Genomic DNA, 23,385 nt, shown 5'->3' with positions numbered 1-23,385 from the left:
TAACTTAAAAATTCACATGGAAATGCAGGGGACCCAGAATACCCAAAGTTGGAGGACTCCCAATTCCTGATTTGAAAGTGTACTACAAAGATACGATAATCAAGACTGTGTGGTAGTAGCATGGGAATAGACATATAGATTGAGAATTGAGCATCCAGAAATAAACCTTATTTTTATGGTTTAATGTTCAACAGTAATGCCAAGATAATTCACTGGGGGGGAAGGACAGTTTCAACAAATGTTGCTGGGATGGGCAACTGGATATCCACACGAAAAGAATGAAGTTGAACCTCTATCTTTCATCATATACTAAAATTATCTCAAGATAGACCATAGACTTAAATATAAAAGGTAAAGCTATAAAACTCTATGAAGAAAACAGACATAATTATTTGTGATGTTGAGTTAGACAATAGCTTCTTAGACATGGCACCAAAAGAACAAGACACACACACACACACACACACACACACACACACACACACAAATAAATTGGACTTCATCAAAATAAAACAAACTTCTGTGCTATAAATGACACTGTCAAGAAAAGTGAAAAGCAACCTACAGAATGGAAGAAAATATTTGTAAACCATTTATTGATAGACACTTGAATCTAGAATATTTTAGGGGCACCTGGATTGCTCAGCCAGTTGAGTGTCCAATACTTGATTTTGGTTCAGGCCATGATCTCAGTCATGGAATTGAGCCCTGCATTTGGCTCAGTGCTGAACATGAAGCCTGCTTGGGATTCTCTCTCTCCCCCTCTCTGCCCCTCCCCCTTCTAAAAATAAATAAATAAACATTTAGAGTATTTAAAAAACTCTTAAAACTCAACAGCAGTAATGAATAAGACAACTAAGCCAATTAAAAATGGGACAAAGAATTTGAATTGACATTTCTTCAAAGAAGATTCATGAGTGGCCAATAGTTACATGAATAGATGCTTAATATAAGTGATTAGGAAAATACAAATCAGAACCACAGTGAGATGTTACTTTATAATGTCTAGTCTGGCAAAAAGAAAAAGAAAGAAAAAAGAGAGAGGGAGGTAGGAAAGAAAGGAGGGAATAACAAGTGTGGCTGGGATATAGAGAATTTGAAACTAATAATTGCTGGTGGCATTATAAATAGTACCGCAACTTTGGAAAGCAGTCTAACAATTCTTCAAAAAATTTACTACGTGATCTAGCAATTTTATGCAGGTATTGTTATGGACTGAATTGTGTCTTTCTAAAATTCATATAACTTCTAAAATTCATGCAACTGTGTTTGTAGACAGGGCCTTTAAGGAGGTAATTAAGGTTAAATCAAGTCATGGGGGGACTTTAATCTGATGACTGCAGCACATATAAGAACAGGAAGAGATAGCAGTACCACCCTCACCTCTGTTCATGTATAGAGGAAAGGCCATGTGAAGATACAGTGAGAAGGTGGTTGTCTGCAAGCCTAGGAGAGAGGCTTCATCAGATTCCAACTCTCCTGGTGCCTTGATCTTAGACTCTCAGTCTCTAGAACTGTGATAAAATAAATTTATATTGTTTAAGCCACCCAGCCTGTGGTATTTTGTCATGGCAGCCTATGCAAACTAGTATATGTCCAGGAGAAATATATATATATAATATATATATATATATAAATGTGTACATGAATGTTCATAACATCATTATTCATATTAGCAAAAAAGTAGGAACAGCTTAAATGTTCATCATTTGATGAATGCATACACAAAATGTGGTATATCCATACAATGGAATATTATTTGACAATAAAAAGGAATAAAGTACTCATAGCAAGCTATAATATGGATGAGTTATTCATGGATGAACATTATGCTAAGTGAAAGAAGCTAGCTACAAAAAACCACATAGTGCATGGTCCATTTTTCTGAAATGCCCAGAATAGGAAAAATCCATAGGAACATAAAGTAGATTAGTGGTTTCCAGGGGATGATGGAGAGGGAAGTAGGGAATGACTGCTAATGGGTATGGGATTTCTTTTTGAGGTTATGAAAATATCGTAAAATTTGTTAGTGGTGATTGTTGCACAGCTATGTGAATAAACTAAGAGCACTGAATTGTCCCTTTTTAAAAGGGTGAATTTTTATGGTATGTAAACTGTATTTCAATCAAAATATTATAAACCAAAACAAAAAAAGTTAGAAAAGTTTATTTCCATTGCTGGGTTGTGGTCTTTCTGAGGACAGGAAAGAAATATTGCTAATCAGCATTACTCCAAAGGCTAGTACGATGCCAGGATGGTTTTTCATATTCTCTATTCTTTTTAACATACATATATCCCAAATATAAACAGGTAAAAATATTCAAAAGAGACTTACCTAACTTGAATATAAAATTTTGGGGGGGGCAAAACAATGATTATTATACTTGTGTTATAACATGTCGTATTGCTATCTAATAATCAGTTTGGTTGATTTGCACCAGGGTGGCTTTTGAAAAGAAAAGGAATGTGGATGTAGTCTCGTTATGTGTTATTGTGGAGTTTAGAAGTCCCTGGATTGGAATGCAGTGGTTCCCAGTGCTTTTTGTGTATTACAATTTCCTGGGGGGCTTTTCAGAATACCTGTACCACCTGCACCCCCCATCATGAGTCACTCAGTTGAGAACCACTGCCTGGGTGGAGTTAGGTGTCAATAGGACTACATGTGGTTGTGATTACAGTGAGGCAACAGAGAATCTGTTGTAAAGCACTGGTTTTCCAACTTTAACGTATGTAATAACCCATGAGGATAAAATGCAGATTCTACTTTATAGGGCTGAGCTAGGCCCTGAAATCCTACCTTCCAAGAAGCTCCCCAGTGATGCCCAGCTAACAGTCCCCAATCCACATTGTCAGTGGTAAGGGTTGTATAATACATTTTCAAAGGAGTGAAAGCATGGTTAATAAGAAAATGTAATAAAGAAAATGAAATAAAGCAGTTGCATACTTAGACAAAGAGCTTGATGAAGGGAAGGAAGCAGGTAATTGCTTAAGACATTAACTTTCATCTTGGTGAGCTTTTCCATTGATTTGATTATCATTTAATGATTGGTCCAACCACTGTATATGGATTTCACGTTTTCTAGAAGTTTTTCCATTTTGTCCATAGGATGAAAATTTGGATTGTTAGGGACTTTGCATAATTTCTTTAGATATTGTCCTGACTTGCCAAGATGACAGAATCTAGTGAGGAAATATGAACAAATATATTTGTTTTATTTAAATTGACATTATTGACATTTTTGTGCTAGACATGATATTGAGTTCTGGAATTACAGAAATTAATAAGCATAGTCCCTGTTCTTAAAATTTGACAGTTTAGGGGCACCTGGGTCGCTCAGTTGGTTAAGCATCCCACTCTTGATTTTGGCTCAGGTCATGATCTCAAGGTTCATGGGATTGAGCCCCAAATTGGGCTCTGGGCTGACAGCATGGATCCTGGTTGGGATTTTCTCTCTCCCTCTCTCTCTGCCCCTCTTTTTGTCATGCTCATGCTCTCTATCTCTCTCAAAATAAATAAACTTAAAAAAAATTGACAATCTGTTAAAGATGGGGAGGCATGTAGGACAGATTTGTGAACAGCTAACTATCACACAAGAAATAAATGAGTGACATGTGCAGAAGTACACACAACGTGCTATGGAAGAGGCAGTTAATTCCACCTGGGGAAAGGTTCCATTGATGACCTGGTATTTAGAATTTTGAAATGACTTCTTCAAAATGTTCACTGGTTGTTGGCCAGTTCTCAACTATTCACTGACAGGAGGCTCACGGTTGGAACTCATCCAGGAATAACATACATCACAGACCAATTTTAGAAACCTCCTAGAACTTTCTTCAAGGCATCCTTCATTTCTTTATTCCGGAGGCTGTAGATCATGGGGTTAAAAAAAGGGGTCAGAACTGAGTAGAATAGAGTTGTGAACTTCTGCATTCCTTCTGCTTGTCCTGACCCCGGGCTCACATATGTCATCATGACAGAGCCATAGAATAGAAACACAACAGCCAGATGTGAGGAGCACGTAGAAAAGGCCTTCTTCCGGCCAGCAACTGAGGGCACCTGCACTACAGCCCTCAGCACCAGGGTATAGGAGCCAGTAATGTAGAAAAAGGTGGCAAAGATGAGGAGTGAGCTCATGGTGCCACATATGAGAATAGTCCCTGGGATTGGGACACAGGCTGAAGCCAAGGCCAGCAGAGGACCCAGGTCACACAGGAAGTCATCAATCACGTTTGGGCCACAAAATGGTAGCTGGGTAACAAGTATCACTGGGATCAGAAACCAGAGAAAACCATAGACCCAGCAAAAGATGACCAGGCTGCAACAGAACTTCACAGTCATGATGGTGGGGTAATGCAGGGGGTGACAGATTGCCAGGAACCGGTCATAGGCCATGATGGACAGAAATAAGCATTCAGTTGTGCCTAGTGAGAAGAAGAAGTACAACTGGAGGAGGCACCAAGCAAAGGAGATGGTTTTGGTCTGGGAGAGGAAGTTGGCCAGCATGTTGGGCACATCAGAGTTGACATAACAGATTTCCAGGAAGGAGAAGTTGGCCAGCAGAATATACATGGGGGTGTGGAGCCGGCGGTCCCAGCGCACCACACACACGATGGCCATGTTTCCAAGGAGCGTCATGATGTAAGTCACAAAGAATATGGAAAAGAGGAGGATCTGCATTTCCCAACGGCAAGGAAAGCCCAAGAGGATGAACTCACTCACAGTGTGAGAAATATTTCTGGCCTCCGAAGTCATTTCCTTCTATCCTGTGAGGATTGCAGCAGAAGTTACATTACAAAAGGAGTCATGCCTCCTGATTCCTCCCCAGGAGAGAACACATTTTCCTGATCATAGGGGAGACCTAGACCAGGAGTTCCTATTTTTGATTGGGCACTTCAACAATATACTTGTTGAGTATACTTTTCTATATATGACTCTTCACTTTTAAACTATATACAGCCCACTGTCAATCAATATAGTAAATATTGGTAAATATTTTGAAAAAAGTTTTCTTAAAATAAAAGTAGAAATTCAGGTATTTCCTTTCTGCATCTCTCATTGAGTTGTCCGGTGCACCCAACTTTGGAGAACATTGGTCTAGACAATATACATAGGTGGCTGGCTGAAGCTAAATTGAGATATAAACATTGACATTGGCAATTCATCCATAAAAAAAAATTAGAATTGACAGTTTTACCAAACAAAACAGTACAATCAGATAAGTGATATAAAGGAGAGAACATGAGGCTTTGAAGCCAGGTATGAAAATAACCAGAGTGACTTTAAGCAAGTCGCATTTTAGCACTAAGTAACCATTTATAGGCCATTATTAGTGTCTCTTCTCTATCTGTAGGATGCTGTGGTACAAGGGCTCCAGACTCTGATATTATTAGCAACATATTGGGGAGCCTTTGAAAGGTGTAGATTGCTGGGCTCCGCCTGGGTTTGGGATCCACTGGTGTGTGTCAGAGCACAAGCTCTGGAGACATGACAGTTCTGGGCTCTGCCACTTCCTGAGGAGTATTTCCTCAGGCAAGAATTTGACCTTTGAGACTATGTTTCTTTCTCTGTAAATTATGAACAGTCATACCTCCACAGTAAGGATGGCATGAAAATTTCATAGAATAATGTATGCAAAAGCAGTTTAAAATTATACAGTGCTACAGAAATATAAACTTTGGTAAACTGTTCAGGGCTTGTTATGCTAAACATTACACTCCTTTGTTAACCTTATAAATTAAACTGATTTTATTTATTTATTTATTTTATTTTCTAAATTTTTTTTTGTATTTTATTTTTTATTTTTTTATTTTTTTTGACTTAAAGATCTAATTTATTTTTTTTCTTTTTTTTAATATATGAAATTTATTGTCAAATTGGTTTCCATATAAATTAAATTGATTTTAAAATGCAAAAGAATGTGTTTTCCTGTGGAATTTTAGCCATGTGACAGGCACAGTCCATGTTGTGTGTGTTCGTGTGTATGTACATGCATGTGTGTGTATGAAAAAGAAAGTGCTTCTCAGTCGTTTCAGAGTACACTGAATGAAACTCCCTTATAAGCCTCTTTTTTTTTTTAAGTTTATTTATTTTGAGAGAGACAGAGACAGCATGGGTGGGGGAGGGGCAGAGAGAGAGGGAGAGAGAATCCTAAGCAGGCTCCTGGGAGATCATGACCTGGGCTGAAACCAAGAGTTGGACACTTAACCCACTAAGCCACCCAGGTGCCCCTATAAGCACCCTTTTTTGCCTATCAAACATACCTATAAAGCACCTTTGAAGACCCTTTTTTGCCTATCAAACATTTCAGAGCTCTCATTTTTTTCTTAATAGACTGTCTTCCTTGGTAAGGTTACCACGGCAACCATAAACAATAGGATCATTTTCCTGATGGCTACACTGTAGTTTGTATTAAAGCCGCCTACTTTTGAAGCCACAAAACTTCCTGTGTGATCTCTTCCCCCACTGCTCCTACCCATGCCTGGCTCCTTTGTGGGATTTCCTGGGAAATAAGCATTAACCTTTATTCAAATGATCACAACAGAAGAGCAACAACAAATACTATTTCAAAATAGTCAGACATGGAAATCAGGGTTTTGATAAAACCTTTCTCCCTCTGGCATTCTTTAGTTTTGTGGTTTATTCAGCCCTGCAAGCCTGGCTCGCTCTTGCTCGCTCTCTCTCTCTCTCTCTCTCTCTCTCTCTCTCTCTGATACAGGGGGGCAGAGAGAAGCTTATCTAAATTTCAGCCTTGACCTAAGCCTAAGTTGAACCCAGAAGAAGTTTGGAATATGGGTATATCATCTCTGTTTTGCCTTTTTCCTCCTTTCCCATTTTAGAAGCTCAGAACTCAAATGCTCTATTTACCTTTTCTTGGCAACACCAGTTCTTTGGGGGAAAAATCCAATAAACTCATGCATAAACTGAACCTCAGTGTCTGTGAAGACTTTAGCAGTTTTCATTTTCCACATTATGTACACAAGGGAACATGACCAGCTGGCACACACACCAGATACAGTGGAGCAGCATTTATTGGGAGAAACTTGCAGACCCAGCATCAGTCACAGGCCTGCAGTCCCCTTTTGTTTTGCTCATGATAAGCACAGTGGCACACAGAAATCTAGGATATTACGTTTTAAGAAGGCACCTGAACTTTTAAGGCCTGAGGGTTTTGTTTTTTAGCTGTGTGATTAGGGAAGTGCTAACCCCTCCCCTGATGTGATTAGGGCCAGTATATAACATCAACATGAGGAAAACTTGGTTCTGGTCCTATTTTTAGAATCAGGTTTAGGGGCTGGGGGAGAGGGCTGCCAGCATTTCTCCTGGTGTGATTGGGGGCTGAAGTCAATTCAAACTTTGCAGTTGCAGCTCTAGGCTATGACAAGTTAACAGAGGATTCTCCCCCTCAGCCATGTGAAGGAAAAAGTCATTGCATTAAGCACTGGGCAATTGATGCTTCATTTCCATGGAACTTCACAGGAGGCAATTTACTCTTTGGGAGGGTGGCTTGAAAGAAATTTGTTTGAACAAGTTAACCCTTATGTCTGCCATAAGGGTTAGATGTAACCCTTATGGGTTTTTTGGAGGGCTTTCTTAATTACTCTATAGGGGAGCCATAGCAAGGGTTATTTCTTCCATTTCATGTATGAGGAGATAAAGATTCAGAGATCAAATGCCTGAAATTCCAAACCAGTAAGTGACAGGGTCAGGACACGAGTCTTTGCTTTCTAGCTTCTATTTTGCTATTTCCTCACCACGTTAGAGGACCTTCAGAGTAGATGTGTCTAAAATGTCACTCTTCCCAGGAAAAAAGTGTATCAAATTAATAAAATGAGGAACTGTTGGTGCTATAGACATCATCACATCATCCGAGGGAAGAGGGGTGGCATCTCCCAAGCATCCCTTAAATTATACCACCTAGGTGGAATTGTGGGGTTTTTTTTCCTTTTATTTTTCATTTTTACATGGCTAGCTCATTTTTTTTTTCTTTTTTGTTTTTTGTAGTAAGTTCAGACACACAAATACTATACTGAGTGTGGTAGTTATTTTCCTCTTACCTGACTTTTCTGATATGCAGTGTTCAACTTCTCTACAGTGAAGAGGCAGGACAACTCTCATCCATCTATACAAAATTAAGATAAATGGTTATCTTAAAGAAGTAATGGAAGTTTGTTTTGTTTTGTTTTTTAAAGAGATGATATTAAGCACCAATAGACAGTGAGGAGGCATCTAAGGGACCTACAGGCATGTTTCTTTGCAGTTTGGGGTGTTATAATTCTATTTGTTGCAGCTTTTGACTTATTACTACTTTTATTATTTAAACTTTTTTCACCAATTAGATAATGTTACCCTGTTTCTACCAGTGCCTGCCTGAGTCTCTGTTTCCCAGTTATCTTTGCAGCATAAAGGACAACTGATTCAATGTGCTATGTCCAAGGACTCACTTAAGTGAATAGTTGGATTCTGTTCCTTGTACTCTGGAGGAAATAAACTGTCAAGTCTGGCCTTCTGTTTCTTGGAATAACGTATTGCTCATATTCACTGGCCTCAGAGACATCACGGGTTTTAAAGTGATTTACAAAGTCACATTTTCTTATTGATCTGAATTTACTGAATCTTGGAGCTGGGAGAGACTTTAGGGATTCTCTAGTCTCTTTTCCTACCAGCAGTAAGAACCCCTTTCTTCTGCTTTCTTGCTGGTTGGTCATCTAGCTTCTGTTGGAATAATCCATGACAAATAGCTCAATGAACTGCAGAACAGCTTTCAGTTTTAGAGATTGTAATAAACTTGCTTGTTCTCTCTTATGCTCCTGAGTCACGTTCCCATCTTGATGTGCCATCTTGGTCTCACTTCTGCCTCAGGGAAGGAGGGTTAACATTATGTGCCCATCATACACACACACTCTGTTAAGATTTTGACCATGCATTATCCTTCTTGGTCTTTCAACAACTGCAGAAGTAGTAACTGGGCCACAAGAAGACAGTAAGTGGTGGTGCTGGGCAGATTGTATTCTTTCATTACATTATGCTGATGCTCAGAATAAGTCTACACAGCAGTATTTAGAATATCTGAGGAAGGGACTCATGTCTTCTTTGAATCTTCTCTATTTATACTAAGCACTCTTGGTTTCTTTAAATTTGACGTAATTTCTAGGGTGCTCACCATCCTCACTGCCTTTTGATTGTTCATACCTTTCAGAAGATATGATCTTACTGAAACCAAACAGAGTGTCCTTTGTGCTGTGTGACTGACACAGGGCACAGTGTGCCGTGATCTCTTTTGTTCTAGACTCATGCAGACTTAGGTTGACGTTAGCTTTTTTGGGCACTAATTTTATATTTTAGACTTTTATTGAATTTTCATTTTACCAAAGTCCTTAGAGTTCATTCACAAGAACTTCTTTAAAGCCAGATTGGCCCCATCTGATGCTTGTGTCATTGAGTTTTCTAAGCAAGGGAGGTTAATTACTGAATTTCACTAAGTGTTTCAGTCAATTAAGATCTTAAGACTATCAAATACTAGCTTTCTTTTCTATTTTTATTGCCTAGGATTTGATAAAATTTCTTTTGTTTCACCTATGTCTGATTAAAATATTATATACAACATGAGAAAGTCCTTTTTTTACTTAAAACTTTTTCTAGCTTAACATCTATTATCAACAATTGTTGATAGATGGCTAAGCTACAAATAGATAAATAGTACAAAGGTGGTGAAAATGACATTGTATCTCTGGAAGACATTCTGGCATATATAACTGGATGGTTTATGAAAAGTTTTTAGAAGGAAAGTTTAGACTTTTTTGTTTTTGTTTTTTTATTTTATTTTATTTTTTTAAAATTTACATCCAAGTTAGCATATAGTGCAACAATGATTTCAGGAGTAGATTCCTTAATGCCCCTTACCCATTTAGCCCATCCCCCCCTCCCACAACCCCTCCAGTAACCCTCTGTTTGTTCTCCATATTTAAGAGTTTCATGTTTTGTCCCCCTCCTTGTTTTTATATTATTTTTGCTTCCCTTCCCTTATGTTCATCTGTTTTGTATCTTAAAGTCCTCATATGAGTTAAGTCATATATTTGTCTTTCTCTGACTAATTTTGCTTTGCATAATACCCTCTAGTTCCATCTACATAGTTGCAAATGGCAAGATTTCACAAATTTTAGACTTTAAACTGGTACCCTCATTCAATTTCAGTTGTTTAAAATTTTTCTTTCATTCTCCAGAATCTTCTAAATACAGTAATGGTGGTTTTGAAATCACACCTGTAAATTCTTTCTGTATCCTGGGATATAATTTGTCTAGGTCTGAGAAATTAAGCTTATTAATAGTTACTGAGTGCTGTTTCACTTAATTTTCCTGTCAATTCTCTTTTATACATGTGTTCTCCATTCTTTGGAAAGAAGATCATTTTTTGGAGCTGACCATATTTTAATTTAATTTAGATTGATGGGTGCCATGCCTTTCTCCAGAGGGTAGGAGATGGCCCAGGCTTTTTTTTAATTTTTTTTTATTTTTTAAAATCTCATAAACCTTGCAAGCAAGGAGACCCTCTCATTATAGTGCTATCAGCTTGTGTTGAAAGTTGTGTTCTCATTGAGGTCTTAATCCAGTGAAAAGCTCACTAAATTCCTTAGAGAAACCCATGCTTTCTTTATAATCACTTTATTTTACCGGTCTCTCTGTAGTTGTTTCTGTCTCTTTCTTTCTCTCACTCCATTTATTACTTTATTTTTCTTTTCCATAGAGTTACTTCTAAGATGACAGTATGACTTGGGATTTCTGCCTCTGGAAAATTTAAGAACTGGCTGTAATACTACCCATCTTCTTATAGTTACTTACTTGTATAAGTAAATAATAGTACTTCATACCATTTTCAGTAAAATATTTTTGTTTTTCATTTTTTTAGTAAAATATTTTTAAATAACAGAATCAACTTCTTGACTGCTGTCCATCACGAACTTTAGTTCATTTTCTATTCGCTGTTACTTTGCTACTGCTTATCGAACATTTATGTGCTACGGTACAGGCCTTTCAAGCTTATTTTCTAAACTTCTTTTGACTTTATAGCTGATCCCTAACCTAAATGATTTCAATAACACAACAAAATTGTACTAAGTGCCTACTAAATTCTTGTATAATTTTCTATGCAAGGGCTGTTTTGGGAAGTGTCTTTATATTCCTGCATGGTGAAATGTCTTAAAAATTAGAAATATTTTTTCAATCAAAGGGACATTTAAAGAAATGAAAATGAAATTTCAATATAAGTTGTGGAAGTTAACTTCCCACCATTCTAGATGAAGGCTGGTAATTTAAGCTGAAAAAGATCATTTTTCTTTTGCTTTTCACGTTAGCGTAGGTGAATAACCATGATACCAGTGTTGGTGAAGGTGCAATGCAATGACATTCAGAAGAACTTGTGGAGGGAATATAAACTTGTAAATTTTTTTTCTGACAGGCAATTTGGAAGTGCTAGAGATTTAAAAACCTGTGTGCCTATTAAATAAAAATCAGGGATGTGGAAAAAATTACTAATAAGTAAGTTCATTGTAGCAGTGCCTAAAAATTTCTGGGGCTCATGTTAAAATACAGACTCTGACTCAAAGGGAAAAGATGTGGCTCGAGATTCTAAATTTTTAATGTGGAGAATTTGAATCACTATGCTGTATACCTGAGACTAATGTAACATTGTGTAACTAATGTAACATGAGGTAACTAGTATCAACTATACAGAAATGAAAAAGAGGTTTTAAAAAAGCAATAGGGTAATGCTGATTCTTTGAGTAGTAAAGGTTTGTAAAGTTCTTTCCAGAGTTCTTTGTATAGCAAGGGTTTATGTAATCTTTATATACATTTCTGTAAAGAAAGTAAAAAATACAAAGGAATAGAAAAATTCCTGTGAAGAAATAAAACTTAATAGTGGTAACTTTTTCAAGGTCAAATGATAGGTTACATAATTGTTTTCCTTTATACATATCTATATTTCTTAACTTTTTATGAGTAATATGTGTCACTTTATAATCTGAAAGATAATTATTATAAAATATTGTTTTTGAAGGTACTTACTCTTCTGGACCTTCTACCTTCTCTGAGCACTTTTTATGACCTTTGTTATTCCTGAAATGTGCTAGGGAGTCCGCAATTTGTGTCATGTTTGACTTACCATGTAGGATGTCGTTTCCCCTTCACTTGCTGCTTGGATTTAAAGCCACTCAGGTCAGCCACTGTGCCAGGGTTGAGGAGAAAGGGAAGGTTCCCAACAGGGCATCCTGAGGTTACATTTTACTTTTGGGTCACCTATATCATTTCATAAACCTAGGGCAGGGATAAGAAGTTAAATTAAAAAAATTGAGTGCAACATTGTGAGAAATGATAACCTTCAGCTTCTGGAGAGGATTTGTACTGTTACTTCTCTCTTATTAGAAAGAGTCATATCTTATCTTCAGTCTACTTTTCTTCCCTAAAAGCAACAGAAAGGAAATTAATATTAGTTTCCATTCTGGGTTTTACTTTTCTTCAATAACCTTTATGGAGAATGCTGTCATTTAGAATAAGGTCACAAATACTGTGATGATAGTAGAACAGAGTAAATGAAGGCAATATAATTATCTTTTATTTTTCTTTTGCCTTTCCAGTTGACAACTTTTGAAAGTAATGGTTTCATATTCAACTAGAAATGTAGTTTCTCAAACTCAGATTTCCACACTCAAAATATAACACATATTTTTCTCTGTCCCCCAATCATGCAGTATAGGCACCAGCCCTTTGTTGAAGAATTGATTCAAGAACTGATTGAGAATAGCAAACAGAGACTGCAGATAAGCCTTAACCTGGATCTGAGTTCTATCCCTTGAGTTTTCAATTTCAGTGCATTTGGGGAAATTTTTTTTTTGAAGTTGGAAAAAATGAGTATTTTCCCCTCCCAGCAGTGATGAGAATGAAAACTTGGCTTCTCCACTTGTCCCGTGAAACTATTGCTGGGCCAAAGCCAGCTTCCCTAAAGGGATTCTTTGCTGAGATTCCCTCAGCTGGATGAACATTACCCCAAGGACCCATGTTTTGATGATTCTTTTTCCAAACGTCTGATATTCCTTTTCTCATATTGGACCAGTGAGTCTACTCCATCTGTTTGCACTGTCCATTTGACATGCAGTTCTGAGCCTCTTTCTCAGATTAAAGGGACACCTATTTCGATTATTCATTTTTAAATTCATTACCTGAATCCAAAAGTCAATCCAAGCCTGTACCTTCCCATTTCCTTTGCCATCAAATATTAGCAGTTGATATTTATTGAAAGCTTCCTTTGTGCAAGGCAGTAAAATGAGTAACTTTTTTGAATAAGTTCATTTAACTCCCGTAAGAATCCAACATGTTAAATGTTGCCATTGTTTTTATTTTACAGTAAAGTCATTAAAGTTTAGGTTAATTAATTTGTTCAAGGTTTTTCATCTAATAAATGGGAATGCCAATATCTGAATTTAGTTGTCTCTGAGAACAGAGCCTGAGTTTTTAAATACTAACCTATTTACGCTGCATCATCACTTGGGAGGGAAGGAAAACAATGCTTACTGATAACTCATTTCATGCCAGGCAATCTGACAAAATCTTATAAAAATGTAATTTTATTTAATCTTTGCAACACTCTGTTGCAATTTTAAAAAATTCTGACTACTAAAGTAATATGTGTTTAAATAAAAATTTGGAAGATTCAGAAGAGTTTAAAGAGCTCTAAAATTACTAATAATTTTATCAAGTAGACATAAATTCAGATAAAAATTTGGCATATTTCCTCTGCTCTGTTTTGTTCTAAAATTTTTTCTTTATACATATGAGGTCATATAGCATTTATAATTAGTATCCTGCTTATATAAGCATTTTTAAAATGTAATTAAAACTCTTAAATGCTACATAATAGTGAGTGTTATTTTTATAACATTTCCTGAGTGTATTTAGGCTATTTTGAATTTTCCAATCTTAAAATAATGCAATAAAAATCTTTGGGTTTTAATGTTTGCTTAGAGTTTTAGAATATTTCCCTGGAATAGATTGTTTCAAAGAAAATTATGTCAAAAGATATATATAGTTTTTAAAAGATATATATATAATTTGGGGTGCCTGGGTGTCTCAGTGTTTAAGTGTCTGAGTCTTGCTTTTGGCTCAGGTCATGATCTCAGGGTTTGGTTTGTGGGTTCAGCCCTGTGTAGGGCTCCACGCTCTCTGCCCTTCCCCTACTCCCTTGCCATGTGTGCTTGTGCACTTTCTTTCTCAAAAGAAATACATTTTAAAAAAGGATTTATATAACTTAATGCTCACAACACATATTGCCAAATCACCTTCCAAAATATATTCTCAAAAGATGTGTTGATGAGGATGCCATCTTCTGGAATCCTTATTGGATATGGATGGTATTAAAAAATTATCTCTATATTGATTGAAGAAAAACATTCATGTCTCATTTTTATAGTTGCATTTTTTTTTGGCTTCTAGTTTTGTCATTTTTATCCAGTTTTATTGAGATATAATTAACATACAACACTGTATAAGCTTATGATATACAGCATAATGATTTGATTTACATATATTGTGAAATGATTACCACAGTAAGTTTAGTTACCATCCATCATCTCATATAGATACAAAAATAAGAAAAAAATTATCTTGCTATGTGAACTCTTAGGATTTACTCTCTTAACAACTTTTATATATATTATAGGACAGTGTTAACTATAGTTATTATATTGTACATTTCATCCCTACTATTTATCTTTTAACTGGAAATTTGTACGTTTTGACCACCTTTATCCAATTTCCTCTTCACCTATTCCCTGCCTCTGATAATCACAAATCTGATCACATATTCTGAGTTTTTTTTTTAAGATTGTACCTATAAGTAAGATTATGCAGTATTTGTCTTTATCGGACTTATTTCACTTAGCATAATGCCCTCAAAGCCCATCCATTCTGTTGCAAATGGCAGGGTTCCCTGCTTTTAAATAGTTGAGTAATACTCCATTGTATATATATGCCACAACTACTTTATCCATTTATCCAATGATGGACACTTAGGTTGTTTCTATGTTTTGGCTATTGTAAATAATGCTGCTTTGAACAGGGTTGTGCAGTTATCTCTTCAATATAGTGTTTTTGTTTCCTTCAGCTATATTCCCAGAAGTGGAATTGCTGAATCATATGACAGTTCTATTTTTAATTTTTTGAGGAACCTCCGTACTGTTTTCCACACTGGCTGTACCAATACACAGTCACATTAACCATGCTCAAAGGTTCCCTTTTCTCCAAACCCTTGCCAGGATTTGCTATCTCTTGTCTTTTTGATGATATCCATCCTGACAGGTGTGAGGTGATATCTATCCCATTGTAGTTCAGATCTGCATTTTCCTAATGATGAGTAATGTTGAGCATCTTTTTAGGTGTCTGTTGGCCTTCTGTATGTCTTCTTTTTTTTTTTTTTTTTAATTAATCTGTATGTCTTCTTTGGAAAAAATCTCTATCCTGGTCTGTTACTTTTATTTATTTATTTATTTATTTATTTATTTATTTATTTATTTATTTAGCTCTGGTGTTGTATAAATTCTTTATATATATTGGATATTAACCACTTATCAGTTACATGGTTTGTGAACATTTTTTTCTCATTCTATAGTTTGTCTTTTCATTATATTGGTTATTTCTTTTACTGTGAAGACTTTTAATTTGATATAGTCCCACTTGTTGGTTTTTTGTTTTGTTGCTTGTGCTTTGTGTGTTTATTAAAAAAGTCATTGCCAAGATATATGTCAAAGGGCTTCTTTATTTTTTTTAAGGAATTTTATGGTTTCAGATCTTACAGTTACGTCTTTAACTCATTTCAAGTTAATTTTTGTGAGTTGTGTAAGATAGAGGTCTAATTTCATTCTTTTATATGTGAATATCCAGTTTTCCCAGCACTATTTATTGAAGAGACTGTCTTTTCTCCAATGAGTATTCTTGGCCCCCTTGTCAAATATAGTTAACCATAAATGCATGGGTTCATTTCTGGGCTCCTGAGTTGTTCCATTGGTCTATGCACCAGTTTTTGTGGCAATACCATACTATCGTTATTACTATAGTTTTGTAAATTCGTTTGATATCAGAAGATTTTGATACCTCTAGATTTGTTTTTATTTCTCAAGATTGTTTTGGAGTCTTCTGTGTTTTATTTTTTTAATAATTAAAAAATTTTTTCTTAATGTTTATTTTTGAGAGAGAGAAAGAGAGAGAGAGACAGAGACAGAGACAGCGACAGAGACAGACAGATGATAGGAAGCAGGCTCTGTGCTGACAGCTCAGAGCCTGATGGGACTCAGACCCTCATACTGTGAGATCATGACCTGACCTGAAGTTGAACACCTAACTGACTGAGCCACTCAGTCTCCCATTTCTGTGGTTCCGTATAAGTGTTATGATTGTTTTTTCTCAGTCTGTGAAAAATACGATTGGAATTTTGATAGGAATCTTATTGAATTTGTAGATTGCTTTGGGTAGTATGGACATTTTAACAATATTAATAGTTCTAATCCATGAACTTAGAATATCTTTCCATTTACTTGTATCTGCTTTAATTTCTTTCATTAATGTCTTAGACATCAATCTTTATCACAAAGCCTAAAATACTGGAAATAGCTATGGTATCATTTATTTCACTCTGAAAATCGACAACCAGTTGAGTCACCAAAAGGTCAAGAAAAGGAAGAAAGGAGGGGTACCTGCTATGGAATATATTGCTTATGTCTTTGTATCTTATCTGTTGTGATAATAATTTAAAATGTCATTTTGTGAGTGTAAGAGGAAATTGATCTGACCAAATTGTATCTGTTCTTATCTGACTCAGTGGTTCTTAGAGAAGCTTCCACAGTGGATAGAGTGAAGCTTTTTAGGTTCTAAATGTTCCTCAAGAAGTCTAAGAAGACAGCAGGTATATACTTCCAGCAAGTCAGAGATTGTGCATCCAAGTTGCCTCCTCCTCATGACCCAAAAAAAAAAAAAAAAAAAAAAAAAAAAAAAAAAAAAAAAATTGTGCCCTAGAGGGCAATTAGGACATCTCCCAGTGTTCCTTTTGGATGGGTCCTCAGGATAAAGCAAACAAACTGAAGTGAGGAGAGACAAAGAGATATCCTTTCCTTAAATAATAATCCTGTCAGAGCCAGAAGTAGTTGAATGCTAGAAACTGATACTTTCTCCTGCAGGTGGGACCCTTGGATTTCACTGGAGGTTAGACATATCTCACTAGAGTGAGTGTTAATGAATCCCTATTTTATTTTATCTTCCACACAATGGATGACTAATATATATGTGCTAAATGAATGAATAGATAGATGTCTTTAGGAAGTCACTTAATTGAGAATTTCACCAGATGATATATCACCTATGCAAAGTGGCCAGATGGGATAGGCACCATGAGTTTTCTCTGATAGAATTCCTGTGAAAATGAACATTACTCTGTAAAATTCCTCATATACAAGAAAACAAATCCTGGTGAAATTTTTCACATGTTTCAAGCTTAAGGGTCTTATTGCCTCTTAAAAATTTCTAAACCAAGTTTTAGTCATTTGTATTATGAAAAACTCAGCCTTCTTTGACAGGTCTCATAATTTTATTATCTCCTCTGATCATATAATTATCCACCTTGTAACAGAGCTTCAATATGGTAACTTTCTCCACAATCACTCCAAATTGCTTCCCACTCTCTCCAAATCACCTTGTTATTTTTTTCTTATAATCACAATCACCTCAGTGATCAGGGTCTTTTGTATTATATAGTGTCTGTCCTGCTTATTGTTTGCTTTGCTTAAAACATGCTCATCCAGGTGGATGCTGAAAAAGATGCTGAGATGGGACAGGGTGGTGGGAGGGTGTTCCATGTTACTAGTTCCTATTCGTCTTAGGTCAGAGTGAGAGGGGAGATCACAGGCGATGCAGTATCCTGTAGCAGGCAGAGGAGGGGACAGACCTCCTGATATTACTATTTGATCAAAATGCTCTCACTTTATGACTCACAATTTTTATTTCTCAGAATTTATCCTTCATAAACATTGTTTTTTAATTTGTGCCATTTTAGAATTAGAAAATTGAAGGGAATAAGCCCACAAATATATACATTTTAATATAGTCAACCACAGATTGTTTTCATATATTTTTCAAAAAGTAAGTATTTAATTCAATTAGTCACATTATTCTCCAAACAACCTTATTTTTTAGTGGATCAAATATGAAAAGTTTTGGGGCACCTGCGTGGCTCAGTTGGTTAAGTGTCCGGCTCTTGATTTTGGCTCAGGTCAGGATCTTACCGTTGTGAAATCAAGCCCTGCATGGAGCTCTGCACTGTCAGCGTTCATATTCTCTCTCTCTCTCTCTGTCTCTGTCATGCTGTCTCTCAAAATAAATTAAACTTAAAAAATTGTAAAAACAAATATGAAACGTGTTCACTGGTTACTTAAAATCCAGATGGGTGTTCCTGATTGACAGATGATTGTTTTTCAAATGATGATTCTGGAATTCAAGGCATTTTCCATCCTTGCCTTCATCATCTTCAAAACTTAGCTTCCTAGGTCAACATACTTAATTATATCCAAGATCATCAAGGATGATGCCTGGATAAAGCTTCAAGTGTTACACATCAGCTTTAATTACATTCTACTAACTAGAACTCAGTTACATGAGCATACATATCTCCAAGGAAGCCTTAAAAAATATATTATTGACTTGAAGAAGAGGAAATGAATTTGTCTCTGTCAGTGTCTTAACTTCTTTTTTTTTTCAACATTTATTTATTTTTGGGACAGAGAGAGACAGAGCATGAACGGGGGAGGGGCAGAGAGAGAGGGAGACACAGAATGGGAAACAGGCTCCAGGCTCTGATCCATCAGCCCAGAGCCCGACGCGGGGCTCGAACTCACGGACCGCTAGATCGTGACCTGGCTGAAGTCGGATGCTTAACCGACTGTGCCACCCAGGCGCCCCATGTCAGTGTCTTAACTTCTTAGTTGACCAACATCCATCCTATGTGATCTACATGTAGGGATAAGCAGTTTGAAAAGTATGGAGATGCTGTAGATGTTTAATAGGCTCATTCAGGATATAGTGGACAGGATCTTTAAACTGTCATTTGGACAACAGGAACGGGAGACTCTAGGTCTAACAAAGCTTGAAAGTAATGACATGAAAGCATCTCATGTCAAACAAATTTTTTAGCTAAGAAGTAATTTATTAAGGGGGTGCCTAGGTGGCTCAGTTGGTTAAGCATTTGACTCTTGATTTCTGCCTGGATCATGATCTCACAGTTCCTAAATTCAAACCCTGCGTTGGGCTCTGCACTGACAGCATGGAGCCTGCTTGGCATTCTCTGTTACTCCCGGCCCCTCTCCTGCTCATACACGCTCTCTTGTGCTCTGGCTCTCAAAAATAAAAATTTAAAAAAAAAGTAGTTTCTTAAGGTTAGGAGAGGAAACTCTGGAAGGAATAATACTATGTTAGCTTGGAATATATGTGTATATGTGCATACGTGTGTGTATTTGTGAGTGCACCTATGAATGTGTGCACATTCGTGTAGTTTTCATCTTCGATATGATAATCACTGAGGGTGAAACATGCTCAAGTCTGTATGATGCACGTTAATTGCCTCCATTGTTCCTGGGGTTGAGGTATCTAGAGACAGGCTTCAGAGTCTGGAAAGGATAACTAATGGGGAATGGAAAGATTTGTGTCTTGTTTTATTCTCTGAGTAAAACCTGAAAGGGATCTTTGTAAAGAAAGGAACCAAAAAGCGTCCTACCAAGGAGCTGACATCTCTGACTTCTGGGCTGCACTGGGATAAGTAGGTCTGGGCACATGGAACAATAACTTCTTTCCTGTGTCTCAATGTCCATTTTGTTTTATCTATTGATAAGAAAATGGAGCAACATTTTCATGATTATTTTCCTTTGCAAACACCATTCCTCTTATACAAACCATATTAGACATGGGATTAAAGAAATGTTTTCATTAAGTTATCATTCTGTCTTTGCAGGTCACCTTCAAAAGAACTGTTCTTTGAGGGTAGGAGGTTTTTCTAAGTTTCTAGTTTCTTTTTCTTTTCTTTTTAATTGGAAATAGTTCATTTTTTTACCTTTTTAAAAATGTTTCAAGGTTTTATTTAAATTCTAGTTAGTCAACATATGGTATAATATTGGTTTTAGAAGTAGAATTTAGTGATTCATCACTTACACGTAACATCCAGTGTTCATCACAAGTGCCCTCCTCAGTACCCATCACCCATTTAGCCCATTCCCCACCCACCTCCCTCCACCAACCCTCAGTCTGTTCTTTATTATTAAGAGTTTTTTATAGTTTGCCTCTCTCTCTCTTTTTTCTTTCCCCTCTATTCGTGTGTTGAAAAGGACTGTATTCTTAGCCAACAGGAAAAGGGATCAATTTTTCTTTAAAACACTGGCAACGATTTAGATGACTCTCTTGTTTACTGTTCTCTTTCACATGAGTGACAACATAGCAGATCAACACCCATTATGTGTGGCTTGTAGGAGAGGAAAACTTTGTAAGTGGAAGCTAATTTATTTAATGAGGTATAATACTCAGATTCAAAGGAGTGAAAAGAAAACAGGGGACTGGAGAATGAAGTGGGCTCAGAGAGAGACCCAAAGGCGAGGAAAGACAAGGAAAGGAACACTTGTCTTCAGCATGTTGACATATGGGAACAGAAGGAGCCAGGATGTTCAGAGTGGCTCTCTCCTGTGAGGCATCCCAGGTGAGAGAACAATCAGAAGAGATCTAAAGAGTATTACTGTGGCAAATGGAACATGAGGTCTCTTTTCTGTGTCTTCTCAGCTCCTGAGGAGCATTTCATTACCTGTACTGATTTTAAAGCCTAGGAGGTTAGGTGTCTACCATTGCATGTCTCTTGAATCCATTCCTGGTATCTTTTTGCTTATGCATTACCCTAAGTCAGGCTCTTCAGGCTTTTTCTTTGGGCTACTGAAACTGCTTTCTAATAGTTTACTGCAAATTCATTACCCTCTAATTGTCTTGCAAATGTAGCTTCCATAAACCTTTGATCCTTGTGTTCTTGTACTAGTCTAGCTCCAATTGTTTTCCATTGACTAGCAAATGAAGCCTGAATTAGACTGGCAGTGAGTGAGTCCTCTGCCATGTGGCCCAATCTGTGAAAATTGTATCCCACTGTTCCTTAACAAGTACTCTAATTTTCACTCTTTTGGGCTTTTCTCTAAACACAATGTCTTATAGCCAAATCTTTTCACATTATCATTAGTATATGCTATTAATGTTCTGCCTCCGTCACTGACCTTTTGCTAAAGCCTTTCCTTATTTTTTCCAACTGAGTATAATCATGTCTCATGATGAGAAAATATTTTGTTCTGATTTGTCATATGCTGTTACAGTGTCAGTGGCAGCACCATGATATAGGTGGAGGGATGTATGGGGCTCCCTATGAATTTCCCCAAAATAAACATAGTCTCAGTAGAAACAATTTCCTTTCTATGCAAATGTGATTCCAAGGTCAATCTCCTCAGATCTCTTCCAATCAGATTTAAGCTCCTAAACTCCTTTTATGTAGAAATTCTGGAGCCATGAATGTATTGTTTGAAGTTGCTTTGAACAAAATATATTTGACATAAGTTACAAAAGAGCAGGGACTCTGCATTTTTATTCATCACTTTTTTGCTATCTCCCAGAACAGTGCCTGGCAATAATATGTACATAATAAATGTTTATTGAATAAATGAGAGAGGGAAGGAGATGAAAAGGAAAGAACTCACCCTTCCAAAGGGAAGTTAGTAATATCACAAGCCTGAATTGAGGAAAACAAGCATGTATCTCTTCACCAGGACAAAGAAAGAAGAAAAATAGTGTTAATATTTCTGTGGTTCTTACAGTCTTCTGTCACTTCCACAGGTCACACTAATAAGGACTGTGGAGACTACTATCATCTCTGGGTCTGTGAGTGAGTTCATCCTCCTGGGCTTCCCATGCCACAGGGAGATCCAGATCCTCCTCTTTGTCATCTTCTCCCTCATCTACCTTCTGACTCTCATGGGGAACACATCCATCATCTGTGCCATGTGGTCAAGCCGGAAACTCCACGCACCCATGTACATCCTCCTGGCCAACTTCTCCTTCCTGGAGCTCTGCTATGTCAGTTCTGATGTGCCCAAAATGTTGGCCAACATCATCTCCCAGACTAAGAGTATCTCCTATGCTGGCTGCCTGCTCCAGTTCTACTTCTTTTCCATGTGTGCCGCTGAGGGCTTATTTCTGTCAGTGATGTCTTTTGATTGATTACTTGCCATTTGTAGACCTTTCCGCTATCCTACCATAATGACCCACCACCTATGCTTTCAGTTAGTGGTCTTCTGCTGGGTAGGGGCTTTCTCTGGTTACTGACTCCTTTGACTCTAATATCTCAGGTGCCTTTCTGTGGTCCAAACACCACTGACCATTTTCTCTGTGATCTTGCACTTTTGCTGGCATTGTCCTGTGCTCCAGTATGTGAAATTACTCAAATATGTGGTATCAACAGCTCTCTCATCATCTTTCTCACTTTCCTGTACATGGCACTTACTTCTGTGTCTTGAGTGTGGTGTTATAGGTGCCCCCAGGCTCAGGAAGGCATAAGGCTTTCTTTACTTGTGCCTCCCACCTTGCTGTGGTGTGTCTGTTCTATGGTTCAGTCATGGTGATGTACATTAGCCCAGATTCTGGGGACTATCCTGGGATGCAGAAATTTGTGACCTTGTTCTATGCTTTCGCAACCCCACTCTTTAATCCCTTGATTTACAACTTCTGGAACAAAGATATGAAAGAGGCACTCAAGAAAATTCTGAATGTGTTATTATGGGAAATCTCTAAAGGATTCAAAAGTTGAATTTAGTATACGGCAAGTCTAGGAGGATGGAAGGTAACAAAAATGAGATTATGGTTTTTTCCCTTCATTTTATTTTATTTTAATATATTGGAAGGATGATTTTTAAAAATTCACTAGACTCATGATTTAAGTCTTAGGAAGTTATTATTCTTATGTTGCAGTTACCTTAGATACAGTTAGTTTGAAATACAACTTGGTAAGATTTTCATGTATTCCTCTATAATTGAGTTTTTTAGTTTCTTTTGGTTTTAATTAAATACTACTTGATGTCTTTCAACATTTTCAAATTCTGCTTTCATCAGAGCCAGTTGTTCTTTTCAGAGAATAACGAATGTTGAGTGTATTGCAATCACACACATAATTAACCAGGTTTTAAAAAAAACCCTCAATATTGGGGACAGTTTTAAGCTTTCTTAAAAAAAGGTTTCATAATTTTTGGGAGAGCGCAAGTGTGGGAGGGGAAGAGAGAGAGAGAGTG

General features: G+C 36.9%; 1 protein-coding gene and 1 pseudogene across 1 annotated transcript; one reads left to right on the top strand and one right to left on the bottom strand.

Annotated features, from left to right (window-relative positions):
* Positions 1-3,811: 3,811 nt before the first annotated feature.
* On the bottom strand, positions 3,812-4,753 carry LOC101088672 (olfactory receptor 11H6-like). The gene has a single exon (XM_003987413.3). It carries the CDS (start codon positions 4,751-4,753, stop codon positions 3,812-3,814), a length of 942 nt encoding a protein of 313 aa, XP_003987462.3.
* Positions 4,754-20,735: 15,982 nt separating this feature from the next.
* On the top strand, positions 20,736-23,385 carry LOC101088415 (annotated as a pseudogene).

The sequence above is a fragment of the Felis catus genome, chromosome B3 (assembly GCF_018350175.1).
Source record: "Felis catus isolate Fca126 chromosome B3, F.catus_Fca126_mat1.0, whole genome shotgun sequence".
In the NCBI taxonomy this organism is placed as follows: Eukaryota; Metazoa; Chordata; class Mammalia; order Carnivora; family Felidae; genus Felis; species Felis catus.
This window is presented reverse-complemented; position numbering and strand designations above follow the sequence as displayed.